The 24601-nt window shown below is 41.9% G+C and overlaps 1 protein-coding gene across 2 annotated transcripts; it reads left to right on the forward strand.

Moving 5' to 3' along the window:
- Nucleotides 1-11299: 11299 nt before the first annotated feature.
- On the forward strand, nt 11300-23105 carry CBLN4 (cerebellin 4 precursor). 2 transcript variants are annotated; one of them, XM_074605388.1, is made up of 4 exons: nt 11300-13066; nt 14732-14848; nt 17665-17800; nt 17892-23105. In XM_074605388.1, the coding sequence occupies exons 1-4, from the start codon at nt 12791-12793 to the stop codon at nt 18098-18100; spliced, it is 738 nt and encodes a 245-aa protein (XP_074461489.1). In that variant the 5' UTR covers nt 11300-12790; the 3' UTR covers nt 18101-23105. The 2 variants fall into 2 exon arrangements, with proteins under 2 accessions (XP_074461489.1, XP_074461490.1); XM_074605389.1 differs by having other exon boundaries at nt 17665-18018.
- Nucleotides 23106-24601: the final 1496 nt, after the last annotated feature.

Raw genomic sequence — 24601 nt, forward strand, 5'->3', positions numbered from 1 at the left:
TTAGAACTGGCAGATGACCAGGCAACAGGCAGTGTGCACCTGCTATTTGTACAAATGAACAGTAAAGCAAAGTAAAGCTTGTGGTCACTTGGAAGGTTTTCTATGTATAACAGCTTTGAAGTCACTTATGTATGCTGCTCTCCTAGTTTGAATTAATGCTTTTCAAATATAAACACCAATTGTCGGAGAAGAAAAAAACCTGTGTTAGACAAAGTGAATAAAAACATGGGGTCTCTAAAAGGGAACCTGTTGGGCACTCACTGTACGACAACTAAAGCCTGAAAGTATTCTTAGAAAATTCTCACTCCTACCCTTAAGAAGTTGCTGCTAATGATGACTCAGAAGAACCACAAATAAATTTCAAGCTGCTTGCCTTAAAGAAGAATATATTAAACAATTCAAACCGAGGGCTGCTTTGAGGAAGTGCTGGGGTGCTCTGACTCAAGCAGGGACTCAAAAAGCTCTTGGTGAGATCCTTCCCTGCCTCACTCACAGACGTTTTGCTGTGGATATTCAAGAACCAAGATTTCAATCCCTGATTCGGAAGATATTTTCAGACCGCCAAAAATGCTCAACTATTAAGTTTTCTCACCAAACTGAATACAAATATTCATTTTTTTCACTGTTGCTGCTCACTACCCAAGTAGAATGTACCAAAAGTTGAACATCTACTTTATTCCCAGAGTAACAAAGAAAGGGAGTGCCCTTTAATGAAAACTCTAACTCAGATTTATGCAGGTATGATACGTCCAAGAAGCAGACTGTGCTTTCTTGGGTATACATTGAAATGATTGCAGGGATTGCTAAATGTGCTTAAGCCTTACCCTTGCTGCCTCTTTACCCAGGGATGAATTTTGCCCATTGAGAATATTTTTGTCAAGGACAGTCAGCAGTAATTAAACAACAGAAAAGTACAAAGTAGGTAAACATTGCTTTAAGCTCATTTTACAATAAGACATTTGAAACAAAAGGTTTTAGATGCAGATTTTAAGTCTCGGGATGCAATTTAAAAAGGCTACAATGTGTTTTGAAACATAAATAACTGTCACTCTTTTGCTTGCACAAGGATAAATAACTAGTGATGTATGCTGTGGTGACGTCATTTGCTATTGAACTAAAAAAAGAAAATAACCCCAGAGGTTATTGTCTATAAAGATCAAGTACTGATGAGCATATTTATACCAAAACTCTCCTGAACAAGCTCTATAGGACTTGGCCTGAAATGATGTAATTATAAATAGAAATTTGCTCGACTCAATTTCAAAACAGGAACTTTTCTCAGCCAGTAAATAATTCTCAGATAATATCCCAAGCTGCTGTCATTAATGCTTAAATTGAAGTTTGTTATTTGGAATCCTGCCATTTAAAACAATCTGATGTCACGCTTTGTTGTCAGGAATTAAGCTGATTAGGAAAATTAAAAACAACCGAAATCCTTTTGATTATGGATTTACTGAACTTGCCCTGCGAAAGGACAACCCGGCTGTGATGACTCCGCTCTCCAAGCTAAAGCACAGCTCTGGCTGCATTTGATGAAACAGCCCCGCGGCGCCAGCCTGCGGTGTGCTGAGCTGTCGGGCGCTCCTCTGACTCTTGCGACTTCTCATTTAGAGGCACTGATTGTACCCTATCCGCGCGGGTGTGCTGTGCAAAATAGACATTTCAGGGAATGAAATTTAGAAAACAGTTGTGATTCATTTCAGTCGCTCCCACCTCTTCCCCTTGCAGCTGTGCAAAAATAGTCAAGTGTTATTGAGCCGCCCGTAGAATATGACTGTCTCGAGATTGGGATAGTCAGTTGGAAGGAGGAAACCTAAGTGCCAGTCGCTATTTCAAGAAATGTTTGTATATTTTTATATAGAAATTCCATTAGTACAGAGGCCAGACTTCACATCTACCTCTTTTCAGGCTGAGGACCATAGACTGAAGAGCTAGAACCCCTAGAGCCTAATTTCTGTGAATGTGGTGACTGGACTTGGATTTTGGATCCAGTTCTGGGGATGAAATGCACAAAAGTGATGCAGAGCTTGTGGTTTAGACATGTAAATCCTTTCTATCAATTTGTCTCTCCCTTTCTGCAAGCAGGAAGGCTGTCCTGACACCCCCCTCAAAGGGCTGGAGTGCATGCAAAAAATAGCTTCTGTGTTAAACTTTTTCATCTCAATCCTTTGAGACTCAGATAACTGCCTATTAGCATTCATCTTGATGAACTTATCCCGTAGGAAAACTGTGAGCAGCCTTAGAGAAAGCTCAACACAATGCAGTCAGTGAAATTTTGTTACTTGCTGAAAGCGAGCCAATGTTTTAATCTGAAAATCCCATAGATTGGGGTTGGCATTACGCTGAGCGCCATGTTGAGAAATGACTTCTGGAATGGGAGTCTTAGAGAAGGACACCCTTGTCAAGTACTTTGACCTCAGAGTGACTGCTGAATACTATCAGCTCTTCAGAAGTACTCACTGTTTGGACATTTGTTTAATTTTATTCCTGTGTTGCCTAGTATTTCTTTTACATATTCTGGTATCTTAATTGGAGATATTAAAAAAAAAGGAGTTTTGGCACAATCACAGAATGGTGGAAGGTACCTCTGGAGGTCATTTAGTCCAGAGCAGGGTGCCCAAGACCATGTCCAGTGTAGTTTTGAATATCTCTGATGATGGAGAAGATGGAGATTTCACAATTTCTCGGTGAGTTTAACATTTCTAGAAGTTATTAGCTGAGGACCAAAAGAAAGACAGAATGTGAGCTCAGGAGCCTCATTTCCTTAAGAAAGCGGGTTAAAAACAAATGATAACTGATTGTCACTTGGGAAAGACACCTACCAGCCAAGGGAGAGAAATTAGTGAGTTTGATGGCCTTGATTCCTTAGCTGTAAAATATATGTATTGTTTTCTTCTCTGCATCTTTTTAAAGCATTCACTACCACAAAGATAGCTAATAGATTGTTCTTGACAGCTTTGCTTGGACAGAATCAGAAAGGTCTGGTTAAAAATGGCTCAGTGACACGTCCAGGAAATTATTCGATCTTAATGGAAAAATGCTTTTAAAAAACTTGATCTTTTTCCATCCCAAAGGTGGCTGCAGTTCATCTCTAAGAAGTTCTAGATTACCTATAGTTAATTATGCAATGTTGGTGTCCTCTGGGATGAATTTGCTTTCCTTAGAAAGTTTAGATGGGATTTGAAGGAGGAGTTCCAACCCAGCTCTTGCAGTGCTGTGTGTTTCCCGTGCACTGGCTGGTCATCTTCAATGGTATTGTCATGTTTGGCCCTCGATGGTAAATGCATGGTTTCCAGGATGCTTTCTGTGGGCGTGGTTTGTAAAGTCCCACAAATAATAGTGAAAAGTGCTATTCGTGAGCGATTATGAGAATTTACCTTTTGGAATAATGACAAGCCTTGCAGGACACACAGGGAATGTGTTTTACCCTTCATACTGCTGGCACAATTTTCAGATTAATAAAAGAAGGAAAGAAGGAAGGATGGAAGATTGAAAAATTAATTTAATGCTTCTGTACTGCAGTAGTGATGTATGCACAGCACAGAAGAATGCTGCAAATGTGGTGTCAAGCTTTACAGAGGTTCGAGATCGCTGAAAAAATAAAGATGTATCTAACACGATCTTAATATTTCATTCAAACTTCAGGACTTGGGGATTTTTTTTTGTCCTTATCCATATCTGATACCTCAACAGGCATATTTGGAGGACTCTAATATCAACATCTGGGGAATGACTGCTTATGTATGGCTGTCTCTTGCAAAAGATGAAAAAACCCAAAAAAATAACAAAGCAAAACGTTGTAATCCCCTCTGTTTTTCTTGACATGTAATTTCTGTGACAAGAGCAGTTTTAAACATTTATAGGGACATACAAACAGAATGCTCAAACTTGAAATCATTTAAACGATGTTTTAGATACCTGACCAAGGGAAAAAATGCTCTTCTCTTTGGATTCATTTTAGAGAGATGCAGGAAAAGCACTAGTTGGTCTTGCTGGAGGCAAGCGAACCTTGGAAGAAACTCCTGCATTGCTTTGCTTTGATTAAAAATCATCACAATATTTAACCAGATTAATCAATTCCCATCTGCTACAAAGGTTAGGCTACTCATACTTTATGTTTATCTCTAAATATTTTGCTATCTTATAGCTGAAAATTATTACACCAACTAATGAAGTCAGAGATAAATTAAAAAATGAAACCCAAGCATCCTTCCTTCTAAAATTGTCTATTAAGCTTTACTTCCAGACCACTTCGGGTAATGGTATAAATGTAAGAGAAAGTGAAATTTGTTCCTGAATCCTCAAGCAGGCAACCAAGAGACACAGGTATAGTAAAAGACTGCCCAAATAGTTGGGTAAGTTACATAGTATTATTTTTCTTTGGTTGAAAGAATCATTTACTCATTTTCTAACCCACTACCAATTGTGAACTGCAAATATTAGAACTGAATAGACGCTTGATGTTAAATATTTTGCAGATTTAAGTAACGTAAATTACATGCACTCCCTAATTTAGCCCCACAATTTGTAGAAGAAAATGTACATTGAGATTATAATATTTGCTATTCAAATGATCTATTAACCAAAATATTAAGTTAAGAAAGTTACACATTGGTTTGAAAAGATGTGTGCTTTTGGGAAAACGGCAGAAACAACGTTTGAGATACTGTGTTCTGCCTCTGAAAGACTGAAGTTAAATTTAGACACTTTGAGGTTCTTTTGCATATTCGCGGTCACAAATAATATCTGGAAAGGTCAAATTTTTAGAGAAAGTTTCTAGAAGAATTGGGTCAAATTTTCTCCTCTTCTTCTAGCCCTGCTGATCCCTGTCAAAACAAATGAAAAAGAATAGGAAAAATAAGAGGAAATGGAAGGAAAGTGGGAATGTTGAAAATACCACAACAAAACAAATGTCAAGATACTTCTTTTGAAGCTTGTTCTTCAGAAACTATCCAACATTTAATTATAAAAAGTCTGTAGACAAAACAAACCTCTCTACTTTTCTAAAAGAAGGGATTAATTTGGCCTAAGACCATTTATTTCTTCAAAGTGGAAAGTTCACTTTTGGGGGTTGATCACCGAGTTGTTTTGTTCCTTTACACCTTTGCTTTGGTTAATTCATTTTAAAGAAATAATTTATTCACTCAGCTTTGCTCATTTAGGCCTCTCCATCTGGAGCTTTCCTGTGCTTGTTGCACAACTGTGCCATCCCAGCTTGCCTCAACACCAGCCCCTGCCAGCAGCTTGACCACAGCAGAAAGGTTAAAAAAAACCTGTTGGAGGAGTGGAGAATAGTTGTTGGAAGCCCGATACTGGGGAGAAGTAGTAAAAAAAAATGCCATGGCACGGTTCCGTCCCAGTTGCTAAGGTGTTTCTAGAGATTTGGAGGTCCGTGCCCAGCTTTAGAGATCGACCCTTATGATATTTATTCTAAAATGAGAGGAGAGGAACCAGCTACTTGAAGGTACCCTATTGTGACTTCTATATGTTTCTCAATAGTGTGTGAATGTAGCAGGACCATCCGATATGACCCGTGCTGCAAGGAGGCTGGAAACTACTCTGAGCAGCAAATGGATGCAATGAAAATTGGTAAGTTAAAACCCGAAACCTGTAATATATAAAAAACCAGGTTTTTTTCTTCTGTTAGAGTTGGCACATCTCAATAGATGGCACTAAAAATCCAAATGCGAAGCCACTCCCTGTGGCTTTCTCCCTGAATATCACCACAAGTCTTCCACCCAGTCCTTTAAATATCAAACAAGCAATACAACCAATGGACAGTCTCTTAACTCACTGTCTTTGACACTTCTTTTAACGGAAAGTATTCCCGCAGCAACACTATTTTTAGTTTTTCATTGGTTCTTGCTATGAAAACCACTCAGTGAGAAATTTATCTGGGACGAACTCTCCTGAGGGGAGGTAATCTGTGTACCTCGATTGATGTCAAAGGAGATGCACTAAATTACACCACTTCAGGACCTAATTTTTCTGTGGTTTCCTTGACAATAAATTAGCAAAATATATCCACAAAATGTATTCAACAGTTTAAGCTAAATTGACTGCCAGCAGATTGCTGAAGCCTTTGCTAACTCCATCCTGAGTTCACTGTAAACACCTTGCTCAGTGAAATGGTTCTGAAGCTCAGAGCAACTAATAAACCATATTGCTTCCCTTCCCTCCTGCTAAAAGGGAAACATTTTCCTGCTAGGCTATTTTTCCGGTTTTCCGACTGTGTCATGTGATTTTATTCCATTTGGGCAAAAAACCCCACACTTCTTGCCTCATTAAAATGCAATTGTAAAGTCTAAGATCATTGCATAGGTCAGCACAGCTCTTCGCAAAATTATTTATTTCATAAAATTGCATAAATGGATCAGGTAAATCAGTTGAAACCATGAAAAAAAAGAGGTTTGTTTTTTTTTTTGCTAGACATGAACTGAAATGCAATATTAAAATGTGAATTAAATTTTCCTTTATAATAAGTTATATAGCTGCAAGTACATCTTATAAAGGCAGTTAATGTACGTAAGTTGATATTATGGTCGTAGTCCACCAAAGCCCTGTTTTTACAAGAGGGCTAAATCTCTAAGTAAAAGAAATTTACTGGAAATATTTTGAATAAAAAATAAACACAAGAAATAATAAACTATTTGTGGATAGCCCAGCCAAAATTAATGCGGAAGTTTACTGGTATATTGATGTTGCAAACCATTGACTGTTACCCAGGATCTATGAAAGAGTAAAAAGAACCTACAGTTCAAATTTTGCTCTCAGTTTTACACCGATGTAAATCCAGACTAAGTCTATTGGACTCAGTGTAACGGCAGAACTATGGAATATTTCCACATCTATCAAAGAGTAACAGCAGAAACGCGCTGCCGTAAGGAGTCGCAGGATCCGGCCATGAGCATTTCAAACCCTGATTTGCACTTTGTGCTTGGGCCTGAAGTGTGCTGGCGTTTGCAGTACTGGCCAAATAGGAGGTTTGGCTGCGTAGGGAATGCTGACTAAAGACCTGAAATGCCAATGCTGTCAGCATCTCTGAACAGTTTTACCTTTACACACATGCAGACATCCTGCTGACTTCATTTTCTTAATCGCCTCTAAAATTCACACAGAATTTTAAAATTCTGATGGCCATCGAAACACAAATTTGTTATAGCAGAGTGTCAGGGAAATTAAAGAAGCCCAACAAATATAAGTAGACAATGTCTTTTCATTGGTTTCTCTGCTTTGCCGCTGCAGAAAGTTTAAAAAAATTCTTGAAGATGGAATGGAATGGAATGGAGAGAGGTACATTAAAAATAGGCAAACATACAGAAAAATCTTACTTAAAAAGCCAAGCAAGGTTGTCTTTTAGATTAAAATAAAGCAAGGAAAATCTAGGTCTGATTCTGCATCTGTCTGAATTAAATAGCAAAACTTTTGTTCGTTTTAGTCGTTCCAGCCATATGCATACATACGGCTGAAGATTTTGTTATATTCCTATGGGATCTCTTTACATTTTATGCCTAAATAAATGAAGTGAAATTTACTTCATAAAATATTTACGGAATCTTCTTAAGAACCATTAAGCTCATTAGCCAGGTGAATTCGTTTTTGGATTTGGCCAACACACTGTGTAACTAGCTGCGAGCCACAGGGCCAGCTGTCTAGGAGACGAGTTAGTCTGTATGGGAGCCAGCAGCCAGATGGAGACGACAGCCAACTTAGGAAATACAATATTTAGCCTGAAAGAATGTGGAAAGATGGTAAAAAGTCTGATGACCGAGCTCCATAAACACAGGTTTGAATCACCATCAGTATTCTGCCTTTGAATCCAGCCTTTCTGCCCCCTCTCCCCCCGCCGGTTCCCCCCGCGCCTCCTCGTTAGGATGAGTTCAGCAAAGAGCCAAGGAGCGCAGGACCGGAGCCGGGGTCTCATCCCAGGGGGAGGCTGATGGGTGCTCCACCTGCTCACTACCAAACCGTGTTACACATTTCAGCAAACAGAAAGCTCAGCCTGACAGAAGGGAAATATAATTAGGATAAAGAAAAAAGCAAAGGAGAGGAAGGAGGGCTCCTGTTACCGAGGGGTTCGGAGGATTCATAAGGCCTCTAGACACAAGCAAGAAGCTCAAAAGCAGGAGAGGAAGTCTGAGGCAGATTATTTCTCCCTTTTGTAAGGCAAATGACTAATTATACAAAGCAAGGGGTTTTTTTCCAAAGAGATTTGAAAAGTATCATGCGATATTGATACAGAAATTGTATTTAATGCAGCTTTACAAGCCAAGAGGTAAAAGAAAATGTAAATGTAAACATGGTGTTTTCTCCTTACTCTCCCTGAGACTCTTCCCTTTGCCAGAAAGATGCCCAAAACACCTGCAGAAAGGTCCTGTGAAAGAGCAAAATACTTCCAACTGGAGATGGTTTTAGGCTTCTATGGTATGTGTCCAGAAAGGGAAAGAAACTCTGAGCCTAATCTAACTGACTTTCCATTCTTGAGCATTGTTGCTATTTATTTTACTCATCCTTCTTTCAAAGGAAGAAAAAAAATAAATCCCTGTTAGAGGGAGCTGGATCAATACTAAGAAATTCTTTGTCAGATGAAATAAGAACAATCATTAACCTTGCTGCTTATGAATTAAATGCAAACTTCACTTTTCAACTCGTCTCTCCAGCATCCCCAGCAAACTTCCCTCCTTTTGTTCAGCAATTAAAATCCAGCCCAACCACCCAAACAAACATTGCTACTAATAACCTTTAAGCTCTCTTCCTGCAGTGTGGGTGGGAAAAAAAGGAGGAGGCATTTCATGATACGGTTCAGGTATTTTGGTGACGGGGGCTCTTCAGTCTGTTTATTTAGGCGTGGATTTGGGGCTGGATTACGTATGTTATTTATAGATCCAATCTCTCTGTTCATGTGAACAAAGTTCGCGGCCGCGCCAGCAGCTCTGCGCCCGTCGATGCGTGGGCTCCCCCCGGCCAAGCCCAGGCCCTGCCTTCTGCACGCAGCTGGCCGCGGGATCAGCCATAACTGCCCGGTTATCAGCTTGGAAATTATTGATAGCAGGCTCTGGTCTCCATTTAAGGGCTTGATCCATTGCCTCCAAGCATTTGCTTTAACTGTCACCATTACTCTCTGAATCGTGATTGGGAGCCACGTCTGAGCAGTCAAAAATTACCTTATCCACAGCATCGTTGAGTGTTATGCTTTTCTTTTGGATGTCTGAGAATGCTAACTTTATTGTAGGTTCTATTAATTTTATTTTTAGGAAGAATTCAATGTTTATTTTCAGGTCAGAATCTGCTCCCTTCTTCATGTGATCTTTATTAGCAGCCTCATTTAATTGGGCTGCCTTCAGATTAGGGTACCACTGATGTGAAAATTAAATGCCATCTGCCAAAGCATTTTTTGAAACTGTTGATATTTCTGCAAATGTAATCCACACCGCAGACAGAGTCCACTTCAGTCTCCTTTCCCAGGTGATAAGAAGTATTCATCATTAATGTATGTCTTATGTTATCTGTGCAGACTGACAGTTAGTTCTAAGAGAATTTCTGTTATATTTTCAGGTTTTTCCAGAATAGATTGTATGAGATGAGGAGCACTCAGCTTTTGCAGACCGTGATCTCAAAAGAAGGTTTATAACCGCATGCAAAACGTGTGTGCAAATTTGCTCCTAAACTTGCATTTAACTTTATGGCAGCTGAGCTCTGAAATGAGGTAGCTGTGTTCACGAATGGCTGTAATTAGTTAGCTGCATCCTTCCTCACTAATTTGGTCGTGCAGCTAAAGTAACCTGCACGTACAGAAACGCGTGCCCCGCTGCGGGAGAGCAGCACCGGAGCGAGAGGTGCTCCTCAGCCTGGCTTGGTCTGCGCCTCGGCGCCTGCTCTGCGCAAAGCAGGTCCCCGGGTGTTCGGCTGAGAGAAGGGGAACGGGAACGCGGCGTGGCCAGGCCAGGCTTAGCGGGTGCCTGCACCTGCGGCCAAGGAAATAGGAAAGTCAACTTGAGAAAAATCTGATTCAGCTTGTACCTTGCCTCCCTGATCGGTTGGGGTTTTGATGTTGTTTTCCTTTTTTTCCCACTTCCTTCATCTGAGTTTTGGCTGTTTTCTGCTTTTTCCATTTTTCCTCCACTACAGAGACAGTTGATGTCATTGTCCACAACAAAATGGAATTAAAACAACTTGTCTGAAATCATTGTAAAGTTTTTAATCTCCAAAAAATGATTGATCTTTTAAAATTGCCAGCAGTTTCGAATTCCAATCTAAATTTATGTACGTGTTATAAATCTATTTGCCGTTGTTTGTGCAGTGTTAAAAGGCTACTCAGCAGCGTGAGGTACAGAAGAGTTTTTAAGCAGGAGATGTTGAAATAGTGTGGAATTATTTATACATTTGTATTTATTTACAAAACATTGCGGCACAAAATCTTTTCCTGTTTTCATACCGCTTTGTTCTGCAAGAGTCCTCCAGACAGGTGTGCCTGCGCATCGGCCTAAATCTTTTAATCTGCAGATGCAATTTCTACAAAAGGGACAAAGTTGTGCTGCAAGTATTTGCTTTATTTCTTGTTCCCTTCCCTTGTTTACAGCAAGTGGTACTTCTCAGCTTGACTCTTCTATCCAGCTTTGTTGGTGTCGCTGAATAAGAGGATATTGATGCATTCCTAGAAAACAGTAAAATTCCTTTTTACCTCTTGTGTGGCCAATGGGCTTCCTTAAAACTTGAGTCTGACTTTCTGCATTTTGAAGAGTATTGTATTTGTTGCTAGCTGAGAGGACTGTTGGCTGCTTTATGGCTTCTTGAAGACTTTGCTGAGTTCTGCAGAATTCCTGCTTCGCCCTCAGTTCTCCACATCAGCTGAAAACCAGTCCCAGCTCACGTTTGCCCACAGAAAGCCTTGGCGTTCAGTAGAGAGTGGGTTTCAGTGCTTTTTATTACTCTTCTTAGTATCCTATTGCTTTTTTAATTTCTTTTGGCTGCTAGTGTCCAGATTTATGGCCAGCATTTGTCAGTGCATGGAGCTGAGGTGCTGTGTGAGCTTTCTGTATCCCAAGCCTCCTCCTCTACAGAACGGGAGGCATTGAGATGTGCTGGTATCCACTGCTCCAAAACGGATCAGCAGCTTTCCCAGCTGGGTTTGAAGGGTAGAAAAGCTGCACCCAGGTAGACATGGCTCTGGACAAGAAGGGAATGAACGGTGCTGGTGGTTAATGGTTGACATTGGACATATTTGTTGCAAAGCAGTTATAGGCAAAAAAAAATTGTTGCACTGAAAGGTATCTATCTAAAAATCATATGCTCAATTTCTTACAAACTATTGGCACTGTGTTGTTGTTTTGGATGGAAATCTGTTTAGCCAGTGCTGCTTCTGGGAGCACTGTATCATTTCTGCCAACCCCTGAAGAGACTATTTCAAATGGGACCAGGTGATGCAGAAGAGATGTTCTCTAGAAGCCATCAGCAGCACCATACCAGTCACGTTTTTAATAATCTTGAAAAACGTGGGAGTACTAGGCTAAGGTAGCTGCTCACTCTTCCAATCCTTTCAGCACACATCAAAAAAAGAAACACTAGACAGAGATGTCTAATCAGAATACTACCAGAAGCTGCCATTTGGCAGCACCATGAGGTGGTACCTGGCAACGTTAATTCTCAAAGAGCAGACAGCAAAGTCCTATCAGAGATCTAAGCGTGTAAGTGACTGGCTTTGAGGAGGGCTGCTTCCCTCCTGGCTGCGTGACGGGCAATCAGTGGCAGCGTGCACGGGGTCGGGGTGTCATGCCCAAACGCAAGCTGCAAATACACACACAGGAGGTCTCTGCCCTGGGAGGTTCCTCCAGGTTTAGATGCCGCCTTTCAACCAGGCTGCAGTTCTTTCCCCCTCCTCCTTTTGAAAACGGGGGACGTGGCAATGTTCTGTTGATTTCCCTTTGGCTTTCTAGCTGCTTAAAAAGTTGCCTGGGAAGACAAGCGTGTGTGTCTGCGTTAGGGGGCAATTCCAAGAGGAGGGTCTCTAGTAATGAAGCGTCGTATTTGCCCAGCTAGGTGAGAGCTGGGCAGGTTTGTTATGACATAACTCTTTGTGTGTGGGGGGGTTGTGGCAGAGAAAGGTGGAGAGAGAAAGAGAGAGAGAGAAAACTGGTGTCTGCAGCACCCCGGCAGTGATATCAGACACAGGATCTGGCAGCTTTGGGGTAAGCTACCACCTCTCCGCTCCACCGCTCAGAGCATCCTGGATCTCCAGCTCAAAGGGGAGAGCGAGCCAGCAGCGGCAATCATGGCAACGTCAAATGGTTTTATTTCTTCATGACCTCTCTCTTCTCCTCTCTCTCATCAATAATCCACCTGAGGGCTTTTTTTCCCCACCCTCACCCCCCTCCTAACTCTCTTTTTTGATGTGGAGAGAGGGGAGAAAAGGGGGCACTGGAAAGTGTTTATTTTGTTCGGCAGCTTTTTGCGGCGTGTTTTAAAGAGCTCGTGAAAGGACCCGTGTAAAGAAAGCAAGAAAGAAGGGAAAAAAAAAAAAGCCACGAAGTGGTGGCGGGGGGGAGGAGGAGAAGAGAAGAAGGAGAGAAAAAAAGAGACAGAGGGAAGAAGCCGGAGGAAAGAAGACTTTCAGCGCGGCGTTGCCGGGAGGTGCGGGTGTGTGTGCGCGGGTGTGTGTGTGGGGGTGTGTGTGTGTGCGGGTGTGCGTGCGGGTGTGTGTGTGTGTGCGGGGGGAGCGGCTGCCGGCGCTGCCTCCCGCTGGTGCGCGGCGCGGTGGCCGGAGCGGGGCGCGGAGCGGCCGCGGGTGCGGACCATGGGCTGGCGGCTGCTGCCCGCCGTCCTGCTGGCCCTGGCGCTGGGCGGCCCCGCGGCGCGGGCGCAGAACGACACGGAGCCCATCGTCCTGGAGGGCAAGTGCCTGGTGGTCTGCGACTCCAACCCGGCCACCGACGCCAAGGGCTCGTCCTCCTCCCCGCTGGGCATCTCCGTGCGGGCGGCCAACTCCAAGGTCGCCTTCTCGGCCGTCAGGAGCACCAACCACGAACCCTCCGAGATGAGCAACAAGACGCGCATCATCTACTTCGACCAGGTGAGCGGCGGGGCCGGGGGGGGATCCCCGCGGGGCCGGGGTGCCCGTGCCCCCCTCCGGGACGCGATCAACAGGTGCCGCCGCCCGCTCCCCCCGAGGGCCCCCCCCCACTTCGCCCGTTTCCTTAATTCCGGCAGAAAAGTTGGGGTGCGGGGGGCGGCTGCCTGCGGGGAGCCCCTGCGGAGCCCCCGCGCCCCGAAGCTGCAGAAACGGAGGGGCCGGGCAGGTGGTACCTGGAGGCTCGGGGATAGCCGGGGCCACCGCCCCCGCGGAGGGCATGTCACGCCCCGCAGGAGTTCGCCACTTGCCCCCCGGGGCCGGGGCGGAGCGGGGCGCGGGGCGGCCGCCGTCGGGGCCGCGGGGGCCGGGCGCTCCCCGGGGGCCGCCGGCTGCGCGGTGGATGGGTCCAAGTGAGTTATCGGGGTGGAGCGGAGCCCAGCGGGTCCCCGAGCGGCCTCCGCGGGTCTTTGCCGCGGTGAGGGGCGGCCGGAGAGGCGGGGGCAGCAGCCGGGCTGTGCCAGCATCCCGGAGGCAGCCCTCGCTGGGCAGCGGGCGAGGACGGGGCCCGGGGTTTGCTCAGGTGCAAGCAGCCTACGTAGGTTTTAGACGGCTTGTGCGGCCTTTGAGAGGGGAAAGAGGAACAAATGTTACGGAAAAATCATTTAACTTTTCCGTAACAGTCACAGGTTCATTGTACAGCCCCGCTCAGCTCAGTCACTAATATTAAAATACAGATGCCAGCACACATCTCATATGCCAGCTCCTGTCCTAGGGCAAGCCCCAGGTAATTGAGGCTGGTGGTTATTTTGCTTCCTATACCGTATCATAATGAGCAGTAAATTGTCGTGACAACTGAAGGCGGATATGTCACGTAGCTTAATGCTAGCAATGTAAATTACCCTAACTTCATGGACATTCCTACTAGCTTTCTAGGGCTGTGTCTGGCATAAAGGAGCCTGAAAATACAAATTAAAAATAAAGCATAACTAAGTGGAAAGAAAGAAAAATGTAGACATTAAAGAAGATATTTAGCATATGGATGATGCAGTCGTTTAATATGTTCCGCTCTGTTACTTGTCTCTGTTTAATCAAACCCAAATTATTATTAGTGCTTACAAAACAAATAAAGCAGCCAAGGCTCACAGCCAGTTTTTGCTCAGATGCCAGGTATTCCAGTAACTCAGTCTGACTATAAACTGGTGAATGAATTATATCATTCACATACAATCTTCCTCTCACAGCTTGAGACTTTCAGGAAGATGGAGTTGACTTGACCATTAGTTTTTAGCCAAAACCAATATGCCACTCCCTGAATTAGTGTTTTGATGTCATTTTTAGGGAACGATGAGCAAAACCGTTTTTTCTTAATCTTCTCTAAACATGTATAGAAGAAAGGTCCTGCAGGTATGATACAGTAGCAGGTATGATATGGTAGCAAAGTAAGACGTATTTTCCACCCTACTTTATTAATAATAAAGTTGTACTATAAATATAACTAAATATCCATTTTTATGAGTAATATTGCAACTTAATTGAGAGAACAATGAATAAAACAGCGTAGATGTAGATTAAAAAATTTCCATGGGTGAATGGTTTTTAGTCTGTATTTTTTATTTAGCACTGAATACCTGTACTAATTCCCATGCTGTATTTTGTTGTTTGTAGATCCTAGTAAATGTGGGCAATTTTTTCACGTTGGAGTCCGTCTTTGTAGCACCAAGAAAAGGAATTTACAGTTTCAGTTTTCACGTAATTAAAGTCTACCAGAGTCAAACAATTCAGGTACGTTGATCAAATACGACTACAAACTCTCTTAACTTAAATTGTTTATTTAGAACAGGATCTTACCTGAACACAAGAGTATTTGAAATACTTTCAAGGAAAAATAGCTTAGTTTAAAGCAAGCTGTGGCACAGAGTTCCTAACAGTACAGTGAATACATTTAAACTGAACAGCTGTAGTAAGGCAAGATCCTCACCTCGGATAAATTGCCGTAGCTTCACTTCTACACCGTAACTGACTATCTGGGGTGATACAAAATATTAAGTAGAATGAATCACCCAAGAGTAAAAGAGGGCTCTAAAATCCATTTAATTGCATAAATACTATATCAGAGTCATATTTTGCTACTGGTTAAACTCACTGCCTCGAACACAGGAGTTCCAGGGATATGTACCAGATTTCATCATTTTTGTAACACTTTGTGAGCTGGCTGACAGCTGGTGATGCCAGGTACGTGTTTATGACACCAGTCTGCTGTGGACCGAGGTTAGTTAAGGTGGCCTACTTGTTCTATACTACACCGACATGTTATACCTCTACAGGGATGTCTTCTAGGGAACATTTATAGCGGTTTAAACTTTTTTTTCACCATATAATACATAAAAGATGTGTCATATATTAAAAAAAAAAAAAGAGTGATTCTGCACTTTCTTCTGTAGCCTAATAGCAGCTGAACTACCTAATTAAATACAAGTATGTACTAGCTTAGAGGAAAAGCCTTTAAGTTCCTGAACAACCCCTCACTGAGACAACAGTAAATTTGTTAAGCTACATTCCTTAATCTTCATGCCAGGTCATGCAATTTCTGTGACATACATACTGGCTTTCTAGATCTGGAATAACATCTGTGGCTCCCCTTGTTTCCCCCCATGAGACCACCAGGTTCATAGAAGTATCTGATGTTTTTCCCCTGATGTGTCTTGCTCCTGAATATGGTTTTCAGTGTAGAAGGCTGAGATGAAACTGTTTTCTGCAGGAGGAATGATCAGCCATTTCTTTGTGGCAGCTATGGCTTTGGGTTGCCGGTAAAGCTCCTGAGAAAAGCATAAATGGTAGAGACGGCAGAGAAAGGCAGCGCGAGACACAGTCATATCCCTGGTGAAATTTGCCTTCAGTTTACAATAGGAAATCATGGTTTCATTCAGGTCGATGACAGAAGTCTTAAATGAAATATTGACCTCTTGAAAATCTCTGTAATGAGCTCATAAGCGATTTACTGTGCTCAGACTTTGTTCCTTTCACTCTCTTAAATGCTGAAGGTTGAAATGGCCTAGAATAACTATATGTCAGCCAGCCACACTGGATTTAAAATACATATTGCCAAGAAAGATCTCAAGGCTTGGATTCTGGAAGTCCAGTGCGGACTTTGGTGTTTCACATACGAGGTACTCAAACCTGGGAGGCTGGGGCTCGTAACAGGGCATGTTACAACCGGTGACATGGCCTGAAATCTTTCATAGATCAAGAGTTTCTAAAGTGATGGACAAGTTTTGCTGGCTCTATTTTGGCATAGTTAATGTGAGACCATCTGGTGCAAACCTGTGATGTGTCTTCTGCTGTGATTCAAAATAGCCGTGAGATGATCTGCAGGGAAACCTGACCTAGAGATGGTACAGAAGGAGTGAGATAAACCAAAACCAAGCAATGAGTAAACTCTTGATGCCCTTTTTTTGTGTGTGTGATAACTAGGGGGGAGGACTGAAAGCCATTGCAGTGGAGCAAACCAGCTCGAGTCTCGGCCACACGCAGACTTAAACACCACTGAATCACCTGGAGGCTTCCCACATAAGTGATGTTACCCTGCCCCCTGGAACATCTGTTAGTGCCATTAAATATCATTAAACTGAAATTGGTTCCCTGGGGACATCTGATTAAGTGGATTTCCCAGATAGGTGAATCCCAAATCAGGGCCAGATTCTGCTGCCCTGACTTATGCTGAGCACTAATTTATGCTGTGGCGACTCCCATTAAAATTAATGGGAGCATATGCACGGCCAGCATAGTTGATATGAATAAGCATTTCATAATTCACCCCTCTATGACTGCATTATAGCTGCTTAAAAAGAAAAGCAGAAGAAAGCTGATAGTTTGCCACTGGGGAAATGAAAAATGCCTGGATCTGTCCGTTCCCCCAGCCCCTGCCCATCTTTATTTACAGAGTGCCTGTGTGACGTTGCTTGCAGAGCAGACTGACTTTCAGAAGTGTTTTATAGGAAAATGGATTCGGTACCAAAACACGGCGCAGTGGTTCATAAAGCTAGAGGTCTGTTCTAGACTTTAAAACGAAGCTGCCGTCGGTAATGGGAGGGACACACAGTTCGCTCTCAGTGCAGTGGAAGCTCCCAGCCCACTGCAGCAGCTCCGACAGCTCATTAGGTGCCTCTGTCACCGCTCTGGGTGCCTAAGGCTCTTGAAAACGTCTTCTTTGCTAGTGCATGTCTGACTAACCCGTGAGCTAGGCAAAGTGAAACAAATGGTAATACCTCACAGTTCCACATCGCCGGAGAGTTACAACCACCAATGTGCCCAGGCAACAGATGAAAGCGGTGTCGCGTTACCTTTCACAGCGGCTGGGCCCGGACCATGGCACGCAGTGGAGAGCGTTCCACCGACTTCGCTCAGCTGCAGCCATGAAACACGAATGCGCTTGCACGCTCCAAAAAAAAGTAATTCTTAGTTTAAAACAACAACAACAACAGCCACAAAGCAGTGAAGACTGGGACCTTAGCAGACCTCTTACACTGTAGTTAATATTCAGTGATAGTTCTTGATGTTTTTCTGTTAATTAGAGCTTTTCAGCGGTTTTTCTCTTGTAGGTTAATTTGATGCTAAATGGAAAGCCAGTCATTTCTGCTTTTGCCGGGGACAAGGACGTCACACGTGAAGCCGCCACTAATGGAGTCCTGCTCTATCTAGACAAGGAGGATAAGGTTTATCTGAAATTGGAGAAAGGTAATCTGGTCGGTGGATGGCAGTATTCTACGTTTTCTGGCTTTCTGGTCTTTCCCCTGTAAAAGTCAATTTTCCTGTGACATTCATCCAGGTGTGGACTCATCATTGCCTCTGTTACATGAAGATCATTTTATCATCACGGGATTGATGTTTCTTTATTGGTTTTTCATGGGTGAATATGGATTCTCTTTATGGATTTTGGCCCCATCCGAACTACTCAGAAGTTTCACAGAATTTTGTGTGTTTAAATACGATATATTTGGATTGAGACTAAAGCAGACAATAAATATCTATGCTTAATGTTACAGTCTAAAGCTGCCTGCAAGATTTATTCAGATTTCATTTACTGGACTTATTGGATTCATGGGAGAAGTGGATTTTCTTTGATTATGAAAAGACTGGCAACCAGGTCTATAATTTAGGAGAGTTTGAGTTCAGACTTCAATCAAGAGTTAGTGTGTTGCTGCCAAAGAACTGTATATTGATATATCGGTCATACATGTTTTTGTCACTGGGACTTAACTGACATGATCTATTCCATTGTCTTGAGAAAGGTAATTATTATTGATAAGTGGTTGACTTTAATTCTCCTCTGCGTGTAGTGTGTTGGACAGTTCACCCATATATTTATGCTCTGTCACCGGTCACAATCAAGTCCAGCTTCCATAAAGCTAAGAGGTTACGGTTGTATTTCAGTTGGATATTCTTTTCCACGTGCAGTTTTCTAAAAAGAAGAGCAGTTTATAACCATTAAGAAAAATATTCTTACCAGGGTTAAAGGTGATCATTCAGGCACAACTTTGCAGAACAGCTTTGCCCTGCAGGAAATCTCACACTTGTTCTTCAATTTTAATTAACATGATTGATAATAACTGCTTTATTAAAAACCTAAGGGATTCCTTCCTTAGACGCAACCACTTTATTAGCTGGAGATGAGATCCCCTTGTTTGTAATTATGTCTATTTTTCAAACCTTCTGTTGTGTTAAAGGTATCATCTGGTTTTGCCTTAACTCCACAACTGTATAAGATTTTAGATCATATGTTTAACAGATATTAAATCCAAATAGCCGGTACCTAACTTGGTGCAATATCTTTTTGGCTTTTTGTACAGGTCATATGAATTCATAAAATTATTTATTATATCACTGTTACATAATAAAGATTAATATATGTTAGCTGAATTTTTGACCTTTGGATTTTGGAAGTCACTTCATGCTATTTTTTTATTGGATAGAATTATTATATGCAAAGTGAAAGCTTTTGGGATTCACCAAAAATGTCCTGGGAAGCAGGCAAACTCTTATAGTTTAGTCTGGCAGAATCCTAGAGGTAATCAGAATGATCTAAAAATAACCTATGCATTTTATTTAAAAAACATTTAGGCAGAAATCCTGGCTTCGCTGAAGTTAGTGTTAAGAATCACATTGATTCCAAAGAATTTTGGACGAGACATGTGCTTTAGGTTTTGCCATCAGCATTAAAATCCAGTGCCATCAAATTGAATATCAATTAAAAATGATTTTCACAGGCACTGCTAATGAGACCTCCATCCCTCATGCCCAAACTATACACTGAATTCGATGGATATTTGTGCCTTGCATATCATAAAGTATATGGTTCTAAATTAAAAAACATACTTGAGAATGTTCTGGATGGAGGCATATCCAGCAATCTGAGACCTTCTCTAAAAGCCATTTTAGGCTTGGATTTGCTGTTTTAGGTAATCTGTTTCCAATTTCTTCACTTGTTAGCCAAGTGCAGTGTAGGATATTGCTCGAAGCGCTCTAAATGGATATTTCACTGATATAAAGTCTAATGTATGGCTGGTTGATGCTCCTGATAAAAATGTCAGGGGATCAGCGGCACAGAATTGTGCCCAAATTCCTTATTTTTCTGGACCCAACATGCAGGATTTCTGGGGGAATTCCAGGAGGATAGGTGGGTACATCTGCACCCCTATGGGATACGTCAGATGAGGAGGTGATTTGTTAGACACGGTATCGTTTCTGTACAGACCACTGCAGGCTGGGAAGTGCAAAGACATGGCACGAAGGCGAATGATTTCCATTGCTGAAAAACAGAAAGTTCTCCATTGTGACTAATCAAAATGTAACACCACTGTACCCCAAAAGTATGTGTATATACTTGTATATCTAAAAACCCCTGGGATTGCAGCACGTGCTATGCATGATGTTATACAAAGGTTATTTGTGACAAGAGTTTATTTCAGAGGAGAACATCGGTATTTTGTGTAAAACCAGTAAAAGCTGAAAGCTCACCTTACCCATTGGTATATGTGTTCCTACACAGACAGAAGAAAGACGGTATTAAAGGTGTCAGTATACTTTTCAGAATGATCAAATGTAGCTAACTTCTTTAGTTTGTAAACATATGATCTTAAAAGCTGCCTTTAGCATTCAGCAATAATACTGAACTATCTTAATATACTGTTGATTTCCCCTTGGCAAAACATTTCTGATTGCTTCAGAGTCATTAACGGTTATTTAAACTTTAACTAGAGTGGAGGAAGTTATTCAATTAAGGAGATACATTCTGATGGAAATGTCCTAAATTTTTCTCCTCAGCCTCTAAAATCAGAATTACTAACTAATTATTTTGCTAGTTAAAGGAAAAAAGAAAGGTTTCAGAGACATCCCTGTAAAACAGCTTGTGTTGTCTTCACACCGCTGAGCACCGACTCCACTCAGAGGTGGCCTCTGGAGATGGGAACGGCACTCCCCGTCTCTTAGCTCACGTTTGAACATTTTAATAAGAATGAACTGTGGGGTTTTTTAGATGACAATTTGAGCTCCTTTCCAGATCTTGAGCTCATTTTCATTGCGTCGTCCCACCCTTCAGTTATGTCAGTAGGAGTTTCTCCCCGAAGAGGTAACGCTAGCCGAGGTGGAGCTGGGTCTGGCAACTCCCGCTTTTCTTCTCGCTCTTTCCCCATTCCTTTTCCTTCCGTCTTTCTGTGTTAATGCTACAGTAGTTTTCTTGTTCAGAAGCAACAGCTCAGGAGACCCTTCAAATTTCAAAGGGTATTTAAGATTAGAGGCTTGATTTTTTTAAAAAAAGAACTTTAAACTCCATCGAGCTGCACTGTAAAGGTTAGAGCTGCATTTCTGATCCTGTTGAATTTGATGACACGAGGCTTATTGATTCTGGTGAGGGCAGAATTTCCCACTCCGTGTGCGTCCCTGCTACAGAGCATGCCGAGGATCTACACCCACACCCTTCAACATATACCCACTTTGCAGCCAACTGTGTAGCTTATATGGAAGGCTGAGGGTGCAAGAAAATTTGCTGGCCACGCATGGAGATTAATTTATATATTATCAGTGATCTCTTTACAAAGGAGATTAGTATTTTTACTGTTTAATCTATATTTCGTTTATATTTCTATTTTATTCATATTTTATTACAAAACTATGGGGAAAAAAATGAACCATATTGTTCTCCTCAGGTGCTGTAAATATTTTTTGGTAGAGCCAGGAATCCCCTGGTCTCCTGTATTCATCCTGTGTAGAAACTGCTCAGTTCTGTTGAATCCTGTTTGCCATGAAGGGCTTAGGCTACATATGCCAAATGACTGTGGAGCCAAAAAAGATGCTGTTTAAAAGACCCTGGGTAACCAAAGTGTTTTTGGAGCAGGCGCTGAGGTAGCTTTGAACATTTCACAAGCAGTTTTGTATTTACATAAAAAGGAAAAACTAACTTTGAGGCATAGAGAAGGAAAACCTGATATTTCTTTTTTTTAAAAGCAACGTTATGTATTTGTTTTGCGTTATGTCATTTTCAAGTAGCATGGGAACATTTTCTGAGTGTTAATTAAATTACTTTGGCCAGGTCATGGCAGAGTAAATATTGCAGCCTCAGGGTTACGACTGGGGAAAGGGAGCCGGGGCCTGGGAAATGAGCGGCGCCGTACGCAGAGTGCCACCTCAGCCACTGCTGGAGCTTGGTCCCGCTCACTTTGCCAAGTTGCTCCTTTTTCTGATACAAGGCATTTTTTTAAAAAACAAAGGATGTTTTTGGAGTGAATGGCATATTGCTGTATTTCCTCTTCCATATTATTTCTAGAAAGATGAATGCAGTGAAACAGGACGTTTTTAAATGCCCCAAGAAACTCACAATTAGCTGTCATCAACTCTGTCTTTTTTTTTCTTTTTGCAAGCTCCCAAAGGAACACATCTGCAGTATGTATAGTGTTTTTACAAGCAGGTTTTAGGATAGAGAAGATAAATGCAAGAAGCAGTATGTCATAATCACAACAAGGAAGCCGAACCATTAACGTGAAATATGGGCTGAAGCAGAGAAGCAGATATATGTTCTCCTCCTTTTATAAGGGTTTCTGAGTTGGTAACATCTTTTACTTTAGCAATTCATTACAGTTGCCCTTCATATTGCAAGAGCTCTTTATAATATTCAAATTCTTTGTCTTCTAAAGACAATGTTAAGCAGATGACTCAATGTAAATAAATGAAGATCCCCAGTGACAGAATTTATTGGCTGGCACACGCCACAACAACATATTTTTTGTACTACTGCTGTCCAGATGGAAAAGGCTCCTTTGAGAAAAGACATTGTCTTAGACACTGAGCTGAAGTTATTTATCTGTTGCTGGTTAAGGGGGGGGGAACCCTTTCCTACCCTAGAGCACCAAGGGGAACGCATACAAAGAATAATGATAAAATCAGTCACCGTTATATAAGCGATGATGAGAATAATGGAAATGTGGCTTGAATAGTCTGTTTAGTGAAAGCTGTGATCTAAGGCGTTTGATGGAAGCAATCACTATTTTAATCTTCACAGTTTGGGGGAAGGGAAAAAGCCAGCTGCATCATTTTTTAACAGGTTCTATTCCTTTTATTTTTTTTTTTCCTTTTTTTCCTTCTGCCTTGTGGTTCAGCTTAGCTGCAAAAAAAATAATGTGAGCAGAAATTATCTAAGAAAAGTTCATTTCTGAAGAGGGATGGGGAAGAGTTGTTTGTTTGTTTGTTTTTTTTGTTTGTTTGTTTTTTTTCTGGTATCTGATGCGGGGGGAAAAAAACCCAAGAAGTGAAGTGGAGGAAAATGACAAACTTGACTTAACCTAAATACATTCTTGACCTGTCATCCAGTTCAGTGAATTGCCTAAATATGTTCTGCTTATATGCGTAATACTTTTCTACAATGCATGATACTGACCCATCCTGTTAAGGCCACCGTATTGTGATCTGGTGGATTTTAATCCTGCTGGAGGAAACTAGATGTAGAAGTGTAGCACAGAGCACTGGAGACTGGCAAATAAAACAGCTTTATCTCTGTACTTACACGTGTGCCTGGATTTACTCCTACAAAGCAGGTCTGTCATCCCTGGGGCATTGCGCTGCAAAGGGCAAATGTGTGTTATGAACATCGACACACCCGAAAACAAGCTGAGAGTATGGAGATTTCTGAATTACTGCTGACACGAGTTAAAAAATGTACTCTAATCTCATTGTGAGGACATTTAAATGCGCTGTAGGGTCCAGATGCTGCAAGGAGGCAGATCTCCATGGCTCCTGGGCAGAGTGACCAGAGCTCCGCGGAGGGGCCCAGACCTGCCCGTAGGTGGAGGGTCTGTATTGACCCAAGCGTTGGGGGCCTCTGTCGAAGTCAGAGCTGTGTTCTGACAGTCAGGCACGCTGTTAGCCGTCCTGGAGTTTTACTCAATATAAAAATCAATGGTTTGGGGTTTATTTTATCCCTTTCTTTGCAAACAAAGGTCTATTTACAGTGAACATATGGGATTCTCAAACAAAGGCAGTCTTTAAAACAACCAGTGTCTGAAAATAAATTTTTAAAAAAAGTTATTCTAAGTGTATAGCAAGGCTAAATTTCTCTTAAGTTGGAGGCATGCAATTAAGTAGCAAAGCAAATGAAAATAACGATACATCTGTGCTCTACTACACAACTAAACATAAAGGAGCGAAATTGATTCTGGCGTCTATCCCATGTACCTGCAAAACAGCTCAGAAGCTCAGTACCACCGTGTAACACCTCATTACGCCGGCCGTTCCCACTGTGCAGCGGTAGAAGCAGCCACTGGGCAGCCTCACCCGGCCGCGCGGATACGGCTGCTGCTAACGAGCTGCGTTTCCACGGGAGGAAGGGTAGTGCTGGTGTCGGGGCATTTTCCTGGAACATGCGGGTTCGATGTGGCTCTTCCAGAGCCTCTCAAGCACCCCGGCAGACCCCAGCAGCCTCTGCGGTGCTCCTGCCTACAGCAGGTTGCATAATTTTACTTGAAACAATTCCTTACTAGGAATCACCATCTGAATCCTGTTGCTTACTGTTTGGAAAAAGCAGACACATTAGAAGAAATATATATTTTTTTTTCCAAATAAGAGGAGAGAATTGTTTCGGATCAAAAAGCTTCTGCATTTAATTTTAAACTCACTCTTTGAAAGATTACATTGGTTCAAATAGAAAAGGGAAAGAATCAAAACTGAAACAAAACATTTTAACTTTTGAAAGAAACATTTGAAAATAAAATGTTCAGGCTGCTCTAAAATGATATTTGTCACCAGAATTTCATTTGGATAATAATTATACAATTTTTGGAAATTCATTCAGGCTTTTTGGATGACCATATTACCGAAACTCTCTCTTTCCTTTATTTTTTTAACAGAAAGCAAAGGTTTTCCCCTTTCATCGTATTAATTGATTTGCTAAAGCATACAAAACTGTCTGTTGAAAGGTCTGCATGAAGATTTCATAAACTGTGGGGTTTTTTTATTTCACAATATATCTTTAATGTCATGGGGAACACTGTT

The sequence above is a fragment of the Larus michahellis genome, chromosome 12 (genome assembly GCF_964199755.1).
Source record: "Larus michahellis chromosome 12, bLarMic1.1, whole genome shotgun sequence".
NCBI lineage: Eukaryota > Metazoa > Chordata > Aves > Charadriiformes > Laridae > Larus > Larus michahellis.

What these genes read in the sequence shown, in the direction of transcription:
- CBLN4 (XM_074605388.1), top strand. Translation starts at nt 12,791, where the DNA reads ATGGGCTGGCGGCTGCTGCCCGCCGTCCTGCTGGCCCTGGCGCTGGGC. An exon ending in GCATCATCTACTTCGACCAG is followed by an intron (nt 13,067 to 14,731) that starts GTGAGCGGCGGG and finishes TGTTGTTTGTAG; the next exon opens with ATCCTAGTAAATGTGGGCAA. An exon ending in TTATCTGAAATTGGAGAAAG is followed by an intron (nt 17,801 to 17,891) that starts GTAATCTGGTCG and finishes ACATTCATCCAG; the next exon opens with GTGTGGACTCATCATTGCCT.